Here is a 21626-nt window from a genome sequence, read left to right as displayed (position 1 = left end):
TTTTTTTTTTTTTTTTTTTTTTTTGCCACGACACCCGTGATCATGCTGTTTCTTTGTCCAAAATCCACCTCTTCCTGTCCCTTCATGTTCAAGTCCTACCTGGGATTCAAGGTCAGCTCAAAAGCCAGAGTCCACAAAGCCTTTCTTGATCTCGTTTCTCTCTGAACATCTTTAGTAATTCATTCAGATTACATTTATGGCACTTTCATAGAATACTATTCTATTATGGTTTTTCTGTCATTTTTAAACTATATGGCCCAACTGAATTGTACATTTCTTTGTGGGAATGGTCCATAATCATTCTTCCTTATTCTTTTCTCTTACATCGAATACAACTTTTATTATTTAGTAATCTACTGGCTTTAGAAACAGCAAAAAAGCACCTGGCAATCACCACACAAATTAAATCAATGAAAAATTTAAATCCCCTAAGACATTCCCCATGCATAGAAAGTAGAGGCCCAAAGAACAGCATTTCAAAATCGGAGGAAAGAACTTCAGGTGGTGATCAAGGGAAGCTAAGCCCATTGTAGCCTACTCTCTACCAAGTACCTAAAAGCTCTGTGAAAAGCACAAAAAGCAACTACTTGTGGATTGTAGGAGTAATAAGCAGACACAAGGTAAGCCAGAGTTGAGGAGTGACCAGTAAGGAAGTGTGAATTCCCTGTTATTTTTCCCTTCTTTTTACCTTTTGGCCTGATAAAGGGGATGTGCAGTAGACACAGGGAGAAATGAGAAATGAGAACGTGGCCATCAGTGAGCCAGAGAGCACGGGGGAATCTACATGCTTTTCCTCTTTTCTCTTCTATATCTGCCCAAGGTTACCTGAGTCCCAAATGCAAATCTCAGAGAATTAGGTGGAATTCTATTTGCAGAATGTGAGGGGACTCCGAGTATTTTTCTTTCTCTTGCTTTTGCCACTTTGGCCCAAGTGTTGGCATGGAATCGCACAACTGTATGGGAAGACAGAACTCTGAGAGAACTCCATTTTTCTGGCTAGAAAAATAGGAAAAGGGGCTCTTGGAATACGAAACGTGCAAGGAAATCCTAGAGAAGAAAGGCTCAAGCAGGACTGACTTATGCTGGGAATTCAGACGCAGTCCGGGGTTCACCACCCCAGCTGTGCACACACCAGACCCAACCAAAGCAGCACAGCAGAGGCTTAGAACCGTGACAGAAATCCCAGCTCCAGGCCCAGCTCTGAGTCACGTGCACCGAAAAGCAGGTCCAAAAAGCTTATCAAAGGCTTTCAATTCTGAATGGACACTGGAAAACATCATCCAGTGGAGGAAAGTCAGAAACTGTGGTCCAAATTTAATCAAGTTCCTTGACTGATAAAGCAAAAATAATCTTACCCGGAGGATTAACGGGATCCAGAGTTTCATACTCAGAAGTCCCACAGCACAATCCCAAATTATGTGACACACAAAGAACAAGAATTCCATGTCTAGGATAGAAAAATATCCTTCAAGAATAAAGGAAAAAAAGGAGATTCTCAGAATAAGGAAAGTAAGAAAGTTTTTGCCAGCACATCTGCCCTACACACATGCTAAAGTTCCCCAGTCTGAAGCAAAGTGATACAAAAGGAAATCTGCAAGTTTAGAAATAAAGCAACAGCAATGAAATGGTAAGCATGGTGGTAAATGTAATAATATCCCTGCTACGTACATTATGCATAAGTGTTGAGATAAAAATAATATTGTTGGGAGGAGGAGGGTCAGTGTGAGCTGTGTTAGCCAGCCCAATAAAACTAGCAGGACTTTAGATTTCGACATTTATTATGATGCATCGGTCAGCGTAAATCTGGAGACTGAGAAGTCACGGTCTGCTCGCTGGAAGCCATGGACTCAGGACAGCTGCTGGCGTAATTTGGTCCACATGTAAAGGCCTGCGAGCTGGGTGAGCCAGGGGCATGAATCCCAGGGGAGGCCGAGGAGAGGTGTCAAGTCCCAGCTCAAGCAGGAAGGAAGCAAAAAGGCTGACTCTTTGCTCCCTCTAACCTTTGTCCTATTCTGGCTCCCAATGGATTGGACGATACTAACTCACACCAGGGAGTGCAATTTATTCACTGATCGCTAGTTCCATGCTAGTATCGTCCAAAAACATCTTCACAAGTACACCTTGACATCATGCTTAACCTGGTGCCCCAAGCCCAGGTAAACTGACACAGAAAATTAACCATTAGATGCGCAGATGATATAATACAGATCACTGCTGTGCCATGATAGGGGCTGCATTAGCTTTCTGTTGCTGAGACAAGTATCGTACACACTCAGTTTAAACGAGGAGAGGATCATTTTGGCTCATGGCTCTAGAGGGTTCAGTCCCTGGTCAGCTGGCTCCCAGGTAGGAATGTCATGGAGGAAGGGCTTGGCAAGGAAAGCTCTCACCTTATAGCAGCCCAGAAGTACCCTGGAAAGAGCCAGAAAAGAAGGGGCAGGGACCAGAGACAGCCCCAAGGTTCCCCTGTAACTCAGCCGGACACACCCGGAAGTGTACCTTAACTGATCTCCTAGCTCTCTAAAGCCAATAAGGTTGGAAATCAAGATGACCCCTCCCAGTGAGGATAAAGGATCCTAGGTCCTTGGAAGGCTTCTGTGTTTTTATTGAAATATTAACGTTAAGTACATTATGAAATTTTTATTGAAAATTCAAAATGTTATGGAAACTCGGTATATAAATAAAAAGGGAATATTAAAAACCATAACTAGAGGGCCAGGGATTTAGCTAAAAAAAAAAACAAAAAAAAACAAAACAAAACAAAAAACCCATAACTATTTAATAATAAACACAAGAAATGAGAAAGAAAGCAATAAAAAAATCAGATGTAAAACAATGAAAAGGAAGATTTTAATTTGACTGCACCACTCAGTACCTCAGCAGCAAACAGTCGAACTATATTGAAGGAGAGAGGTTTCCAGACTCCACAAAGGTACAGGATCTACTTGTACACGTCCAGAGGCCTCTACTTCCAACATATCAGCAGACCTACATTAAAGGTGAGGTAATGATATGAAAATATCATGCAAACACTCATCAAAAGAAATCCGGAAGGGGTATAACAGTATCCAAAACAGTAAACTTCAGAATAGGAAAAATTATCAGGAATAAAGAGGGATATTATGCTAGGATAAAAAGTCAATTCCCCAAAAAGACAAATTAGTTTCTGCTGCGCAGGCACTGACAACAGAGCGCTGGGATAAATGGAGATAAAACTAGTGGAACTGAAGAGACAACAGACAGAAAACAAGCACAGAGGTCAAAGACAGGAACCACATCGGCATGTATGTGACTCAACCTAAATAACATCAGGCTCTTACCCAGTGACACTGGGATGTGTTTTTTTTTTCCAACTGCACATAGAATACTCACAAATACAGGCCATATTTATGCCATAAAATAAACTTCAAAAAATTTAAAACAATTGGAGCTATACAGTGTATGCTGCCTGGATATAACCTAACCAAATTATAAGTTAAAACAATAAAAAGATAGCAAATACTTGGAAACTAAACAATATAATTTAAATGATGCATGGATCAAGAAGAGGAAGTCCACCTGGAAATTTAGGGAATATATAAAAAGCAATGAAAAATAAAAACCTGCCAGGACTGGGGTGTAGCTCAGTGGTACAGCAGCTGCCTAGCAGGCCTGAGGCCCTGGGTTCCAACTCCAGCACCACAAATAAAATATCAAAACATGTGCTATGTAACTAAAGTAATACTTAATGAGAAATTTATAACGTTATCTCCATAGATTAGAAAAGAAAAATATAAAAATCAATCGCTTAAGCTCCCATTTTAGGAAACCAGAATAAAGTTTATGCTTAGAGAAAGAAGAAATAAGAAATAAATAAGAAATATTAGCGCAGAGATCAATGAAATTTAGAGAAAAAGAATGGAGAAAAACAGTGAAACCAAATACTTGTTCCTAGAACGGATTAACAAAATTTATCACACTCTAGCAGACTGATATTCCAAGAAAAAGAAGACACAAATACAGAAATCAGTAGGGATAGAAGAGATTATCCTTACAGACCCCGTAGACATGAAAAGAATGGGAAGGGGTTACCACAAACGGCTCTGTGCTCAGGAATCCGATAACTTGATGAAAAGGACCGATAAGAAGAAACAGATAAGCAGAACAGACCTACTGTTATTTCAATCTCTGAATTCATAGATCAAACTTTTCAACAAAGAAAATTCAAGGAAAACAACGTCTCAGCCATCCACGCCTATTCAACATTTGCAGAAGGGATAATTTAAATTTTATGTAATCTAATCCAGAGAACAGAGGCCTTCAGAATTCCTTTTATTAGACCTTGATACCACGAGAGACATCACAATAACAAGAACACAAATGTAGAAATCATCAATAAAACATTACTAAATTGAGTGAAAAACCAGGTTTATTTTATTCTGGGAATGCAAGACTGGTTCAACACTCAAACCAGTCAGTATAATCCACCGTATTCACAGACTAAACATAAAAAGCTATAAAATCATCTCAGTTGATCTATTGATGCGAAAAAATGAAGACACAGAAAAGGCATTTGACAGCATTTAGCATCGTTCTGTTAAAAGCCTTCGGCAAATTAGACAGAAGGAAATTCCTCTCACCTGACAGAAAGAATCCCTACCAGCTGCGGTGACCGGAAGGCTGCCAGCAGCCAGCCTAGCAGGCAGGCAATGGCGTCCACTCTGGTCAGCCCCGCTCAGTGCAACGAACCAAGGGAAACACGGGAAGGACGCACACCCCGGGAAGAAGTGAAACTCTCACGGTGGAGGACTGAACGGTCCTGTACATAGAGGGCTGGAGGAGTCTTAAAAGGCTGCAAAGCACCGCCGGTGTGCAAAACTCTCCTTCGGAAAACAGGAAGAGATTTCTAACTAACCATGCCTAACAGTAGTAAAAAAAAAAAAAAGGATCATTTACAATAGCATACCAAGATTCTTTTCTTTAAAAAACACTGTCTATCCACACATATATGTAACAGCAAAACACTAATGAAAGAAATGAAAGAAATGGGGGAATGTGCTGTGTTCCTGAATTGGAAGAGACAGTAAGTTGTGAAATCTTCCAGATTGACCTACAGTATCAGTGCAGTCCAATCAAAACTCCGGGAGGATCTTCTCTAGATATTTAAACACTGGCTCCCAAATTTATGTAGAAGGTAACAACTAGACAAAGTCATTTTTGAAGAGAATAAAACCGTAAAACATACTACTTCACGACTTCATCGGGAAGCTTCGAAAATCCGGGCAACAGACTACAGTACTTGCGTCAAAACAGGCATAAAGCATTTAAAAACCCAGCCACAGACCCTGATGAATACGGACAACTGATTTTCCACAAAGACAAAGGCAAACCTGACCGAAAAGGGATATTTACAACGAACTGTGCTAGCCACACTGGAATACCCACGCCTTGCTCCCTCACCTGTGTGTGTGAGAGAGACAGGAGAAACAGACGCTACTCTACACCCAGTTAACAATCGCATCAGCCCTCTTTCTGACTCTTGCTCTCCCCCTCTCCCCTCTCCCTCCCGCCCCCCACCTCTTTATGTTACTGGGGTTAAACCCTGGGCCTTCGCACTGAGCTGCATCCCCAGGTTCCCAGACCTTTTTATTTATTTATTTTAAACTTTGAGACAGCCCTTCCAGAAATGGCCTAGGCTAGGCTTGAACTTCTAATCCTCCTGCCTCAGCCTCCCCAGTGGTATTATAGGCATGTTAGGACACCCAGCTGTCAAGCTTGTTTTCACCAAACAATGCTCTCAATGTAACAAATTTTTTTGTTTGATTTGTTTGTTTTTGTTTTCTGAGACAGGGTCTGGCTTTGTACTCCAGGCTGGCCTTAAACTCCTCTTACTTCAGCTGGGATTACAGGCATGCACCACCATGCCCAGCAATGTAACAATTATTATTATTGTTATTATTAATTTATTTATCTATTTTTTGGTACTGGGGATCAAACTAAGGACCTTGCGCTTTCAAGGCAGGCCATGGAACCACTGAGCTAAATATGTAACAATTTTTTGATCTAGGACAGTGTTTGACTTCAGCTTGTTGTATTTGTTTTTTTAAAATTAGGTTTCCATAAAATAGATTAATAAAATTCCAAAGTAGATATCCAAAAGACAGTAATTTTTAGAACAATATACACCATCACTGTGGAAAGCTATAAGTAACAAGTACTCATTTAAATAACTTCAGTCTGTAAGTAAAAATAAATTCTGAACTCACAATGAACAAGCTATTTACTTGCTTACTACTTCTGCATTATGAGTTCATGTTATTTTTTGACAAGAAAAACCTTTTTCTCCACACAATCTTTTTTCTTTCATCAGACACAAATACTTGAACCCACAAAAGTTTTAAAATCAGCAGTTCCCAGAGGAAAACTAAATTTCACAGGACTTGGTGTTTCCGCTTTGACAGTCTTTATTCTTTTGTTACAGTCTAGAGAGGATTGTTATGCAGAGTTCTCAGGGGTTCTGAAAAGCATAGACTTCTGACAGTGACATTACAGGATCATAGCAGTCTACACAGAAGGGCAAAGAATTTGAATTCACAGCAGTAGCGCACTTCAGAGAGTTTTGCTATTTTCTTCTTTACATACATGCAAATACAAAAAAAAAAGCAGGCAAGAGAAGGCGGGCGTTGCCCTCCACCCTTACAGCTATGGGCATAAATCTGTCTCTCTCTCCCGTGAAATGAAAACTTTCTTTTAAAAGCAGGGTTATATGAGGTACAGGTCCGATCCACTTACCAAGCAAACAATCCTGATGCTGTACCAGAGAAATGTTCAGATAAAGTCCAACCTACATTTAATGTTATTACGAATGCTTTCAACTCTAATTAACCAATGACTTTTAAGATGTCAGCAGTCCCAAAAGTTAATTATGTTTCGACTTGTCCACATTTTATTAATTCTCCCAGCTTTGCTTCCTAGTCAGTGCTCTACTCAGCTAAAGTAATCTGTGAAGAGCCCTGAGCCCTGGCTCAGGTCCTCGGTGACACTGGGTCTAAGGTCCTCTCTCATTATCAGGTGGGGGGCACCGGGAAATGAGGACCGGAAGAGACTTACCGGATACTCCCCCGAGACCCCTCTAGACCCACGCGCTCCAGCCTCTCAGTACAAGGTGACCAAAATACATTGACTAAAGCAGCTGTCAGGCTACATCTAGAAGTCGGCCAAAGATTCATGCGCTCCCAGGTGGGGGTTTGGGGAGGAGACCGACCACGGGTGTGCGACACTGGATTTGTCCACAATGGTTTTACAGCTGGGTGTGATGCTAGGCGAAGCCCATGGGAGAGGTGGGTCACTGTGGGTGTGGCCTGAGATTACATAAATATCCCTTCCCTTCCCTTGATCACACGCTCCTTCCTGCCTGCCACGCCATGCGCTGTTTCTCCTCTGCGACGCCCCTCTGCCATTCCACCCTGCTTGGAGCCTGCCTACTATGGATTGAACCTCCACACACCTACCGTGAGCTAAAATAAACCTGTCCTCCTTTGACTTGTGGGTGTTGGCTATTTTGTCTCAGCAATGAGAAAGTAACTAAGTCAAGAATAAATACTACTACTACTTTCTTCTTAGTGAAGCATTTAAACACTTTTATAAACAAATCGCAAAGATGGAGGGGCTATGACTCATTACCAGTTTGCTATCTCCCTTACTCCCCAAATACGTGTGTGTTGTCTTTGATAATAATCATGAAATGACTTGAATTTTGAAATTTTAAAAAATAGAATAATATTCATCAATAATTTTATTATTATTAAGATGTGACTAGACCACAGAGAGGAGGTACATGTATTTGCTAGCAAATAAGATGTCATCTGTCCTCAGATGGGCACAGCGGCCACAGCTACCTGCTGGCTATGGGAATCGTGAATCCCCACTGTTCAGGGGTGACATCGCCCTGCAGGATGTGCCCAGCTAGGCTCACAAGGGCTTGGAAAGAGCTTCCTTCCCAAGAGGAAAGCAACAAAAAAAGTTAAAAATTTGTTATTGCTATTCTTCACACTCAAGTTGATTGGTCCAGTTGGACAAAAATGAAAAGAAAAGTTGGCATTCTTAAATTTCAGAAATTTCCCATATCTGTTAGTTTCAAAGGCACTTTTTTTTTTCCATTACCAGGGATCAAACTGGGGACCTTGCACTTGCAAGGCAGGCGCAGTGGCACAGAGCTAAATCCTGACTCAAAGGTGCACTCTAACAGGAAACATCAAGCAGGCTCTGCTTGCCCGAAAATATGATCAAGGAACTCAGCTAGGAACTAACTGCCACCACAGAAGCAAGGCCTTGCTACTGCGCAATTAGCATTTATTTACAATCTCCAGTTTCTCCGGATTAATTTATATTATCATATCAGAGAACCTAGTACTTGAGTTTAGCCTCCCAAAGAAAAACCTTGCAATGTTTTGTCTAAAATGAATTCAAGGGCTGGGGATTTAGCTCAGTGGTTCTGGAACCTGCCTCACAATCACAAGGACCCAAGTTCGATCCCTGGTGCCAAAAAAATAAAAATAAAATGAATTTAAGATTATTCCTAACCAGATGTGGTGGTGCACACCGGTAATCCCAGCACAAGGGAGGCTGAGGCAGGAGGGTTGCTCTGAGTTCGAGACCAGCCTGGGCTACATAGTGAGTTCCAGGTCAGTCTCAACTACACAGTGAGACCCTGTCTCAAAAAACCAAACCAAAACAAAAAAGATCATTCCTGAAAAAGTTGGTCTAAGTAAAATATTTGCTTGATTAAATAGAACTGTGTGGCATAGCTTTTCTTTTCTGTCTTAGTTACAAGAAAGCTTTGAGCGCCATCAGGGCCAAACCTGGGAAATCGATGAGTAAATGATTGCTGTAACTTTCCACTGGGGGCCTCATCCAATTTTATCCTGTTTCGCATTTTAATCGAATCACACAATACCTCGAATTGTTGCAATAAATAAATAAATGCTAAAGCAAGCCACACGTCAGGGTAATTTATGGAGCAGTAGTAAGAGTTTTAATTTATGGTAACTCTCCATAAACACTAAACACAAAAGACGACGAGTAGCTGACCTGTTTAGCGGTTGTTTCTAGTTGCATAGGTGACATCTACAACTCTCCCTTTAAACCAGGCACCATCATGTCCTGCTGTGCCAGTAGGAAACTAAGACCTAAGCAAAACATCTGTGTGACTCGAAACTGAGTATTCGCCAGAGACGAGGGAAATGCCTATGCCGTTCCCAGCTGGCCTAGAACTTGGAAGTAACACAAGCGGTGGCTGCCGCACCTGGCCTCTGGGGCGTGCGGTTCGGAGGGGGCAGAGCTGGACAGGCACCGGGGCCATGGGATTCACCTTCTCCCCAGGAGAGTCCAGAAGGGTGGTCGCTGTCCGGAATCGACCGTCCCAGAAACAGTGGGGAGTTACAACGGTCCCCCAGGGAGGGGGCAGATTCAGAAGAGCGAAGTCACTGCCACCAGCCCTCGGTGGCATATTCCATTCATCAGTGACAACAAAACCCAACACTTGCTGGAAGTGAAAATCTAGACTTCATTTATCCACAGCAATGTTTTCCTCTATTTTCTAAAAACTGATTCAACATTAAGCAAAAGCCATGTCATTTCATCTGTTTACCACAGTCTCCCATATTTGACGATTTATTTTTGTTTTATTTTGGTATTTTGAGACAGGGTCTCACTATTTAGCTGAGACTGACCTGGAACTCACTACGTAGCCCAGGCTCGTCTCGAACTCACAGAGATCCTCCTGCTTCAGCCTCCCGAGTGCTGGGACTACAGGCGTGCGCCACCATACCCGGCTCATATTTGACTATTTTAATGTGGATAAAAGGATGTGGATATTCATATTTAATTTAGCTAGCTAATCATTTCGGTGCTGTAACGTTTACCCCCTAGCAGGACGGACAGCTCGCAGATGCGGAGGCCGGCCAGTCAGTTATGGCGACACAGGGCGCACGATTGCCTTACATGATGATGATCCCATTGTCGATGGAGAACGAGTCGGAAGGGAGCCCGGCTATGTTCCAAGCGCGGATGGCCACGGCCTCTCCCAGCGTGCTCATCAGGGAGTACTCTGCGGAGCAGGGGATGTCTCGTTCTCTGCACAGCTCTGTCCACTCTTTGGTTTGGTTCTTTAAGACAGTCAAAGAAACAGACAGGGAGGAGCAGGAGGTCACCAAGGGAAAACTGCAAACTCGGTAGCACTTGGCTCACTGAGGGAAAACAAACCCCCCTGTGAGGATCTGCCTCACAACAGCCGGTGCAGCAGGCTTTCGTCAGGAACATTTATCACCGAGGAGGTCAGCTACTGCTCAGATGAACAATGTTCCCCTGAGATAAAAGTGTACATTGACCACACGGTCAAATCAGCACTTTGTATCTGAAAAAATAACTCCATTATTACTGTAAAGCTTCACCTGACAGAGTGGACGGAAACCACCGTGTTCTTCTGCATAGTGCCTTTAAGTTACAAACATCCGGCAGAAACTGCTAGGGTACTTTGATACAAAGGTAGAGCTTTTTGAACAGTCGAGGCCACAGAAAGCACTTATTTCTGGTTCTCACATGGCCCATGGCAGGGGTTAGGGCCAATGCCAGAGTTTGCCAAACCCCCACTAGGGTACAGTCAGGGACCCCAGAGCCAGGCCAGGGCTTCAGGCCAAGGCTCACACTCAGAAAGTGACGGACGAGAAGACAGGTTAAGAACAGGTAAAGGGAAGGCGCTGCACAGGGCCCGGGTGCCAGGCTATGGCCCAGCAAGGACACTGTGTGAAAAGGTAGCCCTGGCACCTCCCCGGGATCTTGCTGAGGACTGACCAACGTTCTCCGCTGCCCACACAAGGCCATGCTTATTTTGGGGAGCTGGTGACTTTCACAGCCTCCCTGGCCTGTCCGTGTTGTGCTGGGTCCATCTGATTTCCCCCAGGACGTGAGGACATCACGGGAATGACCCTGCATGTTCTCCCTGTATCCCATCACTGAGGCCTGATTACAGATGTTTCATCTGCTGAGAACACTGATTTGAATCACTGGACCCATCCACCTCACGTTACATGGTCCTATGTGTGAGCACAGGCTCTTTGGAAGCGAGACCCAAAGACAAGAAGCTCACGGAAGAAAGGACAGATCCTGCTACTCAACCCCAAGGGTGGGATTCGCTTCACGGAGCATTAGGGTCTCAAGGTGCATCCATTTACCTACAAATGACTTGACCTTTTTCCTTTTTATGGCAGAGAAGCACCCTGTACAATTAGCACATCTTCTTTACCCGTGCCTCTGCTGAGGGATGCGAGAGCCAGGGGGAATTTGTACCGGGATTGGCATGGCCGTTGTAGTTGAAGAACTATGGGCCCCGCTAACTTGAGAGAGGTGGAGCTTTCTAGTGTCTGCTTTACGGAAATACTGGAGACTCCAGAAGCGGGCTGAGTAATAACTGACCACTACTGAGATTCAGGCACGGGGAGCAGGCCCAGCTGTCCAGGGACTTGGGAGCCTTTCTGGTTGGAGGAGGATGGTGCATGGTGAGGCCCGTGCCTTGGACGGGGTCTCCTGGCAGCGGACCGAGGAGCAGACTGAGGAAGCAGGCCAGGACACATCCAGAGACACCCTGCTCTCCCCACTGCGCGAGTCCATGCCAGGGAGGGAACAGCCGTGACCACAGTCTTGTTCTGCTCCACGGGACCCAGCTGGGTGGCTTTGAGCAAACCCAGGAAACTGTAGAAGCTGTCGTTCCTGAAGTGGTCAAGGGAACACATCTGTCAGCAAGTGAACAATGCTACATGGGATGCTAAGCGCTGAGCAGGGGCACTGATTCCACGTCTCTGTCCCCAGGAACATCGGCAAAGCTGCAGGACAAGGGTCACCAGACTGGAAGGACACAACCGCTGTCTATGTGAGGATTTTGAAGTAGTTTGGTCAAAAAAACAAAAACAAACAAGAAAAAACACAAAAAAACAACAAGCCATAACAGAGGCACCAAGAATCTACCCTGCTTGGACAAAGTCCTGAAATTAGGTGAAACAACCGACACTAGGTACAAGTGAACCACAGCAAAGCCCTCACCAGGTGGGTTTGCATTGTTTCCCCAGCTTGCGTGATGCCGGACGGGTCTGCCAAGTATCTCCGTTTCCTCTTTCCTCTCTTCCTCCCTCTCCTCTTCCTCCTCCCCGCCCCTTCTCCCGGCTCCACCCTCTCCTTCCTTAGGGCTGCGTCTCAGGCGGGTTCCCTTCAGCTTTCCACCCAGGGCTGCAGAGCAGTGGGGTGGGTTTGTGGGGAGAGCCAGAGCGGCAGGAAGGCAGGGACCAGCTTCCAGGGCGAGGAGCCGGGCCCCAGAGCCAGACTGCGCCCAAGGGTGGGAGGCCGGGTGAGGATTTCTCAGGACCCCTCCCCACGGCCCCCAGCAGGTGCCCGTCTCCCTCCCTGCCCGCTCGGCGGAGGTGCCCCTGTGACATCTAATTTCGTTTCTAAGACACCAGAGTTTAGGAGATTATTCCACACAGCATCTTTCAGCGGCCACCACTCTGGGGACGGGAGAAATAAAACACACAACCAGGACCCCTCAATACAAGCCTCCGCTCTTGCACTTAGCAGAAAACCCAAACCAACCAAGCAAACCCAGGAGGCCTGAAGCTCAGGCCGGCCCAGAGCCCTCACCTGCCTGTAGTTGGACGTGAAGGCGCCCAGGTAGGCCACCACCCCGGAGGAGATGAGGATGTCGCCGGTCAGGTTGACGTAGAGCTGCCCCAGCTCCAGGGCGGAGTGGCCCCACCGGGTCTTCTCCCCACCCAGGCCTCCGATCAGCTGCTCCGCCCGCTCCAGCTTCTTGCTGCACAAGTCAACCTCGAAAACAAGAGTCAGCTCGTCAAGGGCCAGGCTGCGGAGTCCAGAATTCCCCACGACCTCCCCTCCTGCCCTCCAGGGGTGACACCTACAGACGTGCGCCTGGGATATCTTCTGTTTCTTGAAATGCGAAGGGCTCAGTTTCATCGTAAAGTTATTGCAAGGTGCCTTTGACCCATTTGAGATCCTGCTATACCTTATTATGCTATTTCTTCCTCTTTAGTATTATTAGACCAAATAGTCATTTGGCATTAGGTGTTTTCGGTTACAAATCAGCGAATCTCTTTTTACATGCAAACATAGGTCAGCAAGGAAAAATAGAAGTCTGACTTTTAACATTGTAAATTATGGTCTGTGGAGTTCCCCTGAACACACATGAGCGTTCTAATCGTGACCAGCACTATGGCTTCACTTCTGCTAACGTGTGTGGACGCCTCGTGGACTGATAACAGGATGCATCCTACGTCCGTCTGTGACCCTGTACTTGAGCTTGACAGCAGTACGTGAATTTTACAGAAAATAATGATCACCAAGCAGTTCAGATGGGATCATTTACTTCATTAAAAAGTATAAAGAATCAAAGAAAGATTAAGTAGGGATTAGGTGAGCTCAACTAATGTATGCACACTGTCTAATAACTGCCTGAATTTTTTCAAACATGTTATTTTGAAGTAGTAAACATTCGCAGTTGCAATCAATGGACAGGTTTTGGATTTTCAGTGTCGGTTGAAGGGGTTTTGTGACTGTGACAAACTGATTTTATTGTCGTTTCCATATGGAAATAATGGCAGTAGACCAGAATATAGCACCACTATTGTTTTGAGAACACATTTCTGTAACTAGAGCTATTTAAATCTTTTTTAATGGGAAAAACCCTTTAATTTGAGTGGACAAATTTCCCATACCTACATTGGGAAAATGATTATTGGAATTTTACATAGAATAAGAGAAATGGATGTAATGTATATTTAGAAGTACAAATTAAATCTATTGCAGTTAGCTGAATATTTTAGCAAGAAGGGGAACTTTGTTTCGGTCTTTGTTTATGATTTCTAGAGTTTCCTATATTTAGTGTTAACTTGGAAGGAAAAGTTTAAAGGTAAGCATTACAAACATTGTTCATGGGGCAGGAGAGGCAGGGTACATGAGCAGTAGCAGTTTCTGATAATTTTCACACTCACTTATTTGTTTCTTTTTTGATCTAGATTAGACATTTAGCTGGAATTTTTAAAAAATTAAACGAAAAATGTGACTTAGCTCACTATGATATGGGGAAGCCCATGGCATTTTACAGTTTTTCAAAGTTAGATCATCTACGTTAACATAACTCGTGAAACCCATCATGTATATTTATCATAAAATACAGAGACTAACTCTCAGGGAGTGGTCTACAGCACAAAGCTCTGAAAGGTGAGTACCAGAGAACATGCTCCTGCAAACAGAGATCTTGTCCCTCCACTGACAATCAGCAGAGCTGTGCGTGGAGCTCAGGCCTGCAGCACCTCTCGAGCCTGCCCGAGGCCCTGGTGCGATGCTCGGTATCAACGGCAGAAGTCTAGATGCATTGCATTCCAAATATTTTATTTCCAATTTCTGCATTTCCACACATGCAGAACACACCTTAATTCTTCCTGCGTTCCCTTCCCCTCCCTACCTCCCCATCCTCCATCTCTTGCCTACAGCTGTGATTGGTTTTGATGATGATTTTAAAGGTTAAATGTTTAAATTGTGAACGATTCCTGCTTGTACAATGCATAGTCTTCAAGGTGTTAAATGATGGTAACCTTCTCAGATACTTGCACTTAAGCTTAAACTAGTACATCAATCAATACCAAAGAGCGTATTTTGTGCACAAGGCCGTCAGCCAAACCTGCTTCTAGGTAACGAAGCAATGTAGTAAGACAGGGGTGTGGAGGGTAGACCTGGGAAATCCGTTCCAAGCCATGGGATCACAATATTCTCATTGGCTTCCTGAACGCCTTTGATTTAATTTTCAAGTGATTTAGCATCATTTTTCTTAAAAGAAGACAAGAAACATTTATCTTATGGTTCAGAATGAAAGTAATTTACATGGAAATTCAATAATCAATAAAAGTAGAGGCATTTAGCCCATTTATGGAGTAAGAATTTATCTTATGCTTTTTCCTAATATTATTCAAATTTATGTTAAATAAATGCTTTTTAGGTTAATATAAAATACCAGTTGATGTAAAGATATGTTTGAAAAAAGCAAAAGGCATACAATGAGTAATACTTTTGATACTCCTGAATTTAAACCTTTTCTATTTAAATTCTCCCTTTAAATGTATTTTGCCTTTCTAGTTATTTGCCTTTTTCCATTTATTTGTTTTGGTAATGCTTACAATCAGCTGAGTCAGGCCTTGACCATGGAAAGTTGTCATTTGAAATTACTAAGCAAAAATATTGTAGCTAAAACTTTTCCTCCAAAAGCGGATAACTGAGATAAATGCACATGTGTTCGCCTCATTATCTTCCAACATTTTATTATAAACAAATCACAGCCTTCTAACACTTTAGTATAAACAAAGCAACAAAAATTTAAACATACAGAAGAGTTGAAAAATGCTCATGGTGAGCAACTGCATACCCCTCTTTGGGACGTATTATTCACTCAATCATGCCCAGTAATAGACTAGGACAATGTCTCCTACTTGTCCTTTCAAAATAGGCAGCCTGGTACTATGGAGAGGGGACTGACAGCCCACTCCTGGGTCCGGTTCTCAGACTCAATGTCGAGGGGCTGGGCTGGCCATGCACAAGATACTAAACTTTTAGTATCTTCAGCTGGGCACAGAGAGCTTGCCCCTCTCAGAAGACGGTCCTGAGAATGAAGGACAGTGCCTGGCGAGACATTTTTAACAGTAACCCTGAGGAGTTTGAAATCGTGCTATCAATGTCCATTTTCAAATAAGAAAATCAGTTCAAAGATAAAAAAGAGCATTGCCTTACATATGCACCCAATGAATGTTTACAGCTGAACCATATTTTGATGTTTATTTTCTAGAATGTAATCAGACTTTAGCAATTAATCTGTATTTGTGGCATGACCATGAGTCAGAGCAATACAGGAGAACCTATGGCACACGTGCCGCAGCAGGCTGTCTTAGCACTGAAAACTCTAAAAGGTTCGCCATCCCTGAGTTGTTACAGTGATGGTCTTAGTCCTAACGTTTCTGGTGGACATCAAGTGACTCTGGGTATTGAGTTCTAATCCTGGCTCTGCTGTTAACTGTCGCAACCCCAGTGTCATCCCGGCTTCAGTGCCCCATTTCCTGAACTGTGAGATGCAGATTTACACGATCTAGCAAAAGTAATCTAAAGCAAAGACTGATTTTTTTTTTTAATGGAAAGGAACAGAAAGTAAATATTTTGGGCTTTGTGATACAAACACAAGGCAAAACTGAGAATAGTCTATCACATATGTAGGTACTTATATAGCTATTTAAAATGTCGCCACCCTACTCACTCCTAGAACATGACATCCCACGCACTCATGGGGACACAGCTGCCTCTCCCACCCTTGCTGTCTGTGCACATTTGGTCTCCCCGGCACATACCTGGTTTTCCAAGTCAGCCTTCTTCTGCTTGTTCAGCTCGAATGTGTCCTGCAGCCGGGCCAGCTTGTCCTGCACAGCCTGCAGGGCCGCCTGCTTCTTCCGGAGCCCGTCCATGGCCACCTTCAGCTCCCCTTCAGCAGCCGCCAGTTTTATCTTTTTGGGAGCTACTATTTTCGCCACTCTGCAAAACAGTAAAATGGGGAGAAAATATGCATGTGATTAGAAGAGCATCTTCTCTCTCTGAACTTACTTTTCTTATGTCCTTACTATGACTCAAGTCACTTCTTTCTACAAAACCTACTCTGATTTCAATGTTCCATATTTGATCCAAGAATCAAACCTGATCCTAGACATGAGAAAGAACTATTAAAACATTTATCACATACATGTAGTGTTCTCAAATAAATAATTCTTATTCACATTTAAAATACCGCCGGAGTAAATTTTTGCGATTCTGCAAAAGGAGAAGACATTCACACAGAGCAGTAAAATGTCAAACTACAGCCTCATCAGGTAGGGCGTAATTCTGATAAAGATGAAGCAAAGAATTTAATCTTCATCATTTTATCTTTTCTTTGAATAAAAATCGTAGAATGTTCACACAAGCAAAACAGTTGTCTTATAAATATGTATCTGGCAATGAACAGGATTCTGTAGGGGAAAGGATGGATCCACATGCTCTGTCAGTCCGTCATTCTATCCTGCTAACTGATACAAAGTTAAAATTCACTAATACTACATCACAGTCAGCGGGATGTGCAGCACATAATGACTCAAATTGGGTGTACGTTTAAAAGACGCGCTGTAACAGCTGCAGTGTGGAAATGAACTGCCTTGTGCTTTTCCTGAGCATGACAGAACTGTTCTCACACAGTCGTCAAGAACGCCCCTCCTCTCCCAAGAGCACATGTCATGCCAGTGGCTCTCAGGGGCCCTGGGACCCTACAGCGCCGGCTCCTCCAGGGCTCCACAAGGTTGTCCCTGGTCCTGTCGGATACCAGTGGGGGTTTTCTCCATGTTCTTCAGTTCAAACAACACAGCAAGCTGCAACAGGTGAGGGAGGGAGCCTGGCTGTCTCATTTCAGCCACACGTCACGCAGCCTTGGAAAAGAACACGAAACTCCACTTTCCTCACAATCGTTCTGCTTTTGGGGAGGAGGGTAAACATGTAAATTTCTAAACAATAAGCTATTTATGTGTTTGTTTATTTTTGGTACCAGGGGTTGAACTTCAGTCCTTGTGCTTGTGCGGCAGGCAGCGGAACCACTGAGCTAAATCCCCGGCCCCAAAATAGGTTATTTATATTACTCTGCAATGCTTTACTGCTATTAATATAGAATGGGCATTTTAAGAACTCTCCATTTTAATTTCTAATATGGAATTATTATTATTATTATTTTTTTTTTGGTACCAGGGATTGAATTTGGGTCTTTGCACTTGTGAGGCAGGTGGTGGCGCCACTGAGCTAATTCCCCAACCCAAGGAAAGCTTTTGGGGTTCTTCAATAATTTTTAAGAGCATAAAGGGTCCCTGACTCCAAAAAGTTTAAGAAACGCTGACTTATTCTATATGTTTGGCACGGTCTTGCCTCGAGTCGATAATGAACGCTAACAGGTTCCACCGGGACCTTCTGAGATGCTTTCCACTTAGGCAGCTGTGCAGCTGACACTAAATGCCCACAACCCCAGCAGCGCTGCGGACACTCACTTATCGTAGGAGTCCATTGCGATCACCCACTTGCACAGCCCTTCTGCAGCTGTGGAAGCATTTCTGATCTTCTCCGGAACAAAGTCGGGATTGGGAATGTAATTTTTCCTTATGATATTCATATAAGCTGCAGGAATGTTGTCCTTGTCGTACTCATGCAGTGACTGCAGGAACCGAATGTCCCCCAGCAGCCTCTTGGCCGGACCCCAGAAATCCTCAATTTTCTTCCCCGAACCTGTTGGGTCAGGGATTTTGTCTGCTTTGATGCCTTTCAAGATGCAAATTGCTTCCATAACGAGCTTCACCCCAGCCGGCGGGCTCTTCATGGACTTTACTACTGTAATATCCTGGAAATAATGGCGTATCAATGATGAAAAGGACACAGTGGCTCGTACATTTTTGCTAATTCATCCTTCTTTTCAAACTAAGCCTTACGATACGGAAACTCACTGTGTTTGATGGAAATGGCCGCAACAATAGAACTACCGTATGTCCAAAATGGTGACAAGCTTATCCCAAAGGAAAAACTAGAACAAAAGACTAATAGGAGCAAACCTACTTGAGATGCTCATGATATGAAGTCTGCTTCAAAAACAAAGATTTGGAAGTCACAAGGTAGAAATGACAGCTTCTCAAAAAGTATAAAAATAATAGCCACCAATCACAAATATTAGAAAAACATATGGAATTAGACACACAATGGTACTTCATAATCCTACTGAAAGTCTCCAATAACCCCACTGAAAGTCTCCTATAACCCCACTGAAAGTCTCCAATAACCCCACTGAAAGTCTCCTATAACCCCACTGAAAGTCTCCAATAACCCCACTGAAAGTCTATAACCCTGATATATGTATTTAACGTATGAAGTTTCATTTCTGTTCTATATGTTTTCTATGTCTGTATCTTACACAGACACACACTGTTTTAAAACCTGCTCCAACCCACTGAAAGTCTCCTATAACCCCACTGAAAGTCTCCTATAACCCCACTGAAAGTCTCCAATAACCCCACTGAAAGTCTATAACCCTGATATATGTATTTAACGTATGAAGTTTCATTTCTGTTCTATATGTTTTCTATGTCTGTATCTTACACAGACACACACTGTTTTAAAACCTGCTCTCTTTAAACAGCAGTGGACAGTGGATAATCTTCCAGGCTAGAAAACACTTATGATATCACTGTTTTCAATGTCTGCATGGCATTCCAGGAGAAAAGGAGCCACCATTTTAAGACCTTTTTCTGTGTTCTTTCACTCTGCTTTTGTTATTATGATTGTCGTGTTGAACTAAAGCTTTGTATTTTTTATTTTTAGAGCTTTGGACAAACGTGGGCAGAGCGTTCTACAGAAAATATGCTAGGCTGCCTGCTGTTGTACTCTTCTATCCTACCCAGGAGTTTATTTAGTCAAGAGTCCTAAAGAAATCTACCTTTACTTTCCCACATGGAACCATTCCCTTTTGCATCTTGTTTTAAATATATTTAATCAAATCTAAGGCTACTAAAAATAAAGCATTATAAAAGACATTATTATTTCGTGTATTATCCAAAAAGGGACACACGTTGGCAGAATGCTTAGTTCCACCTCCAGTGGGAGGGATCCTGCTCACAAAGTGCCCAATATGACAAGCCTCCTCTCGCACCTGAGTGCACCCTGTGGGTGTAGGGTCTCCCCGCTGCAGAAGGAGAGAGCGCGAGCACCCGTCACTTCTTGGCGGGTGACGCCGGGGGCGGCTTTCTCCCTGTGCCTCAGGCGCCCGCGTTTCCTCTGCTGCTGAACTAGGTGTCCCTTGGCCAATTTCACCAACCCAGCATCCCAGGACAGGTGGGCGGCGGGCGGCACTGCTCACCTGTGCGGTCAGCGTGTCCAGGGCGGTGAGTGCTGACTCCAGGATGGGCAGCGCTTCGGCCAGGTCTGCGTCACACTCGTCCTTGATGGCCTTGGCCGCCATGGCCTGCTCATTGGCCACAGTTTCGTCAGCTTTCACTACCTTTTCCGTTTTGGCCACTTCGATGGACTCCTTCTCGATGACCCCCATCATCTCGTCCACCTCCTTGCTGGCCACCCTCAGCTGGGGCTGCAGGGCCTCCAGCTCCGACTGCATGGTGGCCACCTGCGAGGACGCCGAGCCCAGCTTGTCCAGCCCCACCTCGTACCGCTTCTTCATCTTCATCACCTCACTGCCGCAGAAAGGGGAAAGAAGGGCCGCTCGCGAGGAGCTGGGTCCTCTTGAGCCCTGCGGGCTTCTCGGGCCACAGCTAAAGGCGCGTCTGGATGATTTTCACAGAGACTAGCAGTTTGTTAAAAAATGTGAGCTGCCCAGCCCTGCACTGCACAGTTGGGAGCAGGCTGTGTGCCTCCAGCACCTAACGCGTGAATTCAAAGGGGTGAAAACACCAGTGCCAGGCAAGAGTGTCAGAATCGACGATGCCTCTTTAAAAGCAATCCTCTTGTAAACTGATTCTCCTAACACTAATCTTCCTTAAAACTTTTTTATAATCACTATTTTAAATAGAATTCAGGGCCCAAAATATACTATTTGGAATGTTTTCTGAGGCGAGAATGCTTTTAAGATATATCATCCACCGTAAAGTAGGAATTTTGTTATTGAGAGAAAAGGGACAGATAAGACAGATAAACTCAACACTTCTTGGTGCAGAATGGGTGTATTGCAAAGATCATTGATTAGAAATAATACCATGTCCTGATGGACCTTTCAATTTAATTTTTTCCACAAATTTTTTAATCTGCATTGACCCATGATGTTTCCTTAAAGAGAAAATGATCGTTCTTTTACAGTTTGCTTCATTTTAGAACTCTGGACATGCCACAGTATTTCAGGGTAAAATGTGACACATCTTAGGGATCCTCTGCAGACCACAGGTTGGACAGGAAGCCGCCTTGGGCTGGAAAAGATAACAGGAAGGACAGTGAAGGGTCTGTCACAAGGGAAAGAAAAACCAGAAGTTTTTCTGTGCAGGCGTGGTTCATTTTTGTCCCGTGCCCCCTCTGCATCAGCAAAACACCTGACAGAAATGGAACCAAGGGATTGACATCCGATCCTGGCTCAGGGTGGGTTTGGGCTCAGGTGCCACGCTGTGCAGCCAGCACAGGGAGGGCCTCAGCTGGCCGAGGACAGCAGCACTGCCATGTTGCCCATGGCCACTGGCTCCTGGAGGGTGGCCGGAGGACCTGCTTTTAGCGACACGTGGAGGGAGAGCTCTAAGGCTTTAGTGACCAATGGAACAGCGACCACTGGGAAGGAATTTTGGTGAAGATAAAAGAAGATTGGAGATGATAAATGTTTTTAATTTGAAAGGAAAAAAACAGACAAAATTTGCAAGGCAAATGAGAATATCTGCAAATGTTTAGAAAATGAGGGCACTTTTGACCTTCTTATAAGTTTGGACCTCATGATTATAATCCTGCTTGTAGTTAAGAGGACTTCAAATATTGTGAGCGCAGCATCAAAGCCTTGGCCAGAA

The 21626-nt window shown here is 43.9% G+C and overlaps 1 protein-coding gene across 2 annotated transcripts in view; it reads right to left on the bottom strand.

Moving 5' to 3' along the window:
* Window positions 1–21626, bottom strand: part of Dnah7 (dynein axonemal heavy chain 7) — a 211976-nt gene that overhangs the window by 59739 nt on the left and 130611 nt on the right. Inside the window, exons 43-47 of one of the 2 annotated variants that reach the window (XM_010631953.2) lie at window positions 19991–20321; window positions 18138–18484; window positions 16431–16611; window positions 12667–12852; window positions 9982–10145 (exon numbers count right to left, since the gene is read on the bottom strand). In XM_010631953.2, the coding sequence (XP_010630255.1) occupies window positions 9982–10145; window positions 12667–12852; window positions 16431–16611; window positions 18138–18484; window positions 19991–20321 (1209 nt within the window). The remainder of the gene's footprint in view (window positions 1–9981; window positions 10146–12666; window positions 12853–16430; window positions 16612–18137; window positions 18485–19990; window positions 20322–21626) is intronic. The other variant, XM_010631954.3, reaches the window with a different exon arrangement.

This window comes from Fukomys damarensis, unplaced genomic scaffold (genome assembly GCF_012274545.1).
Source record: "Fukomys damarensis isolate Sample0158 unplaced genomic scaffold, DMR_v1.0_HiC HiC_scaffold_26, whole genome shotgun sequence".
In the NCBI taxonomy this organism is placed as follows: Eukaryota; Metazoa; Chordata; class Mammalia; order Rodentia; family Bathyergidae; genus Fukomys; species Fukomys damarensis.
Note: the sequence above shows the minus strand (reverse complement) of the source record. Positions and strands in the feature narration are given on the sequence as shown.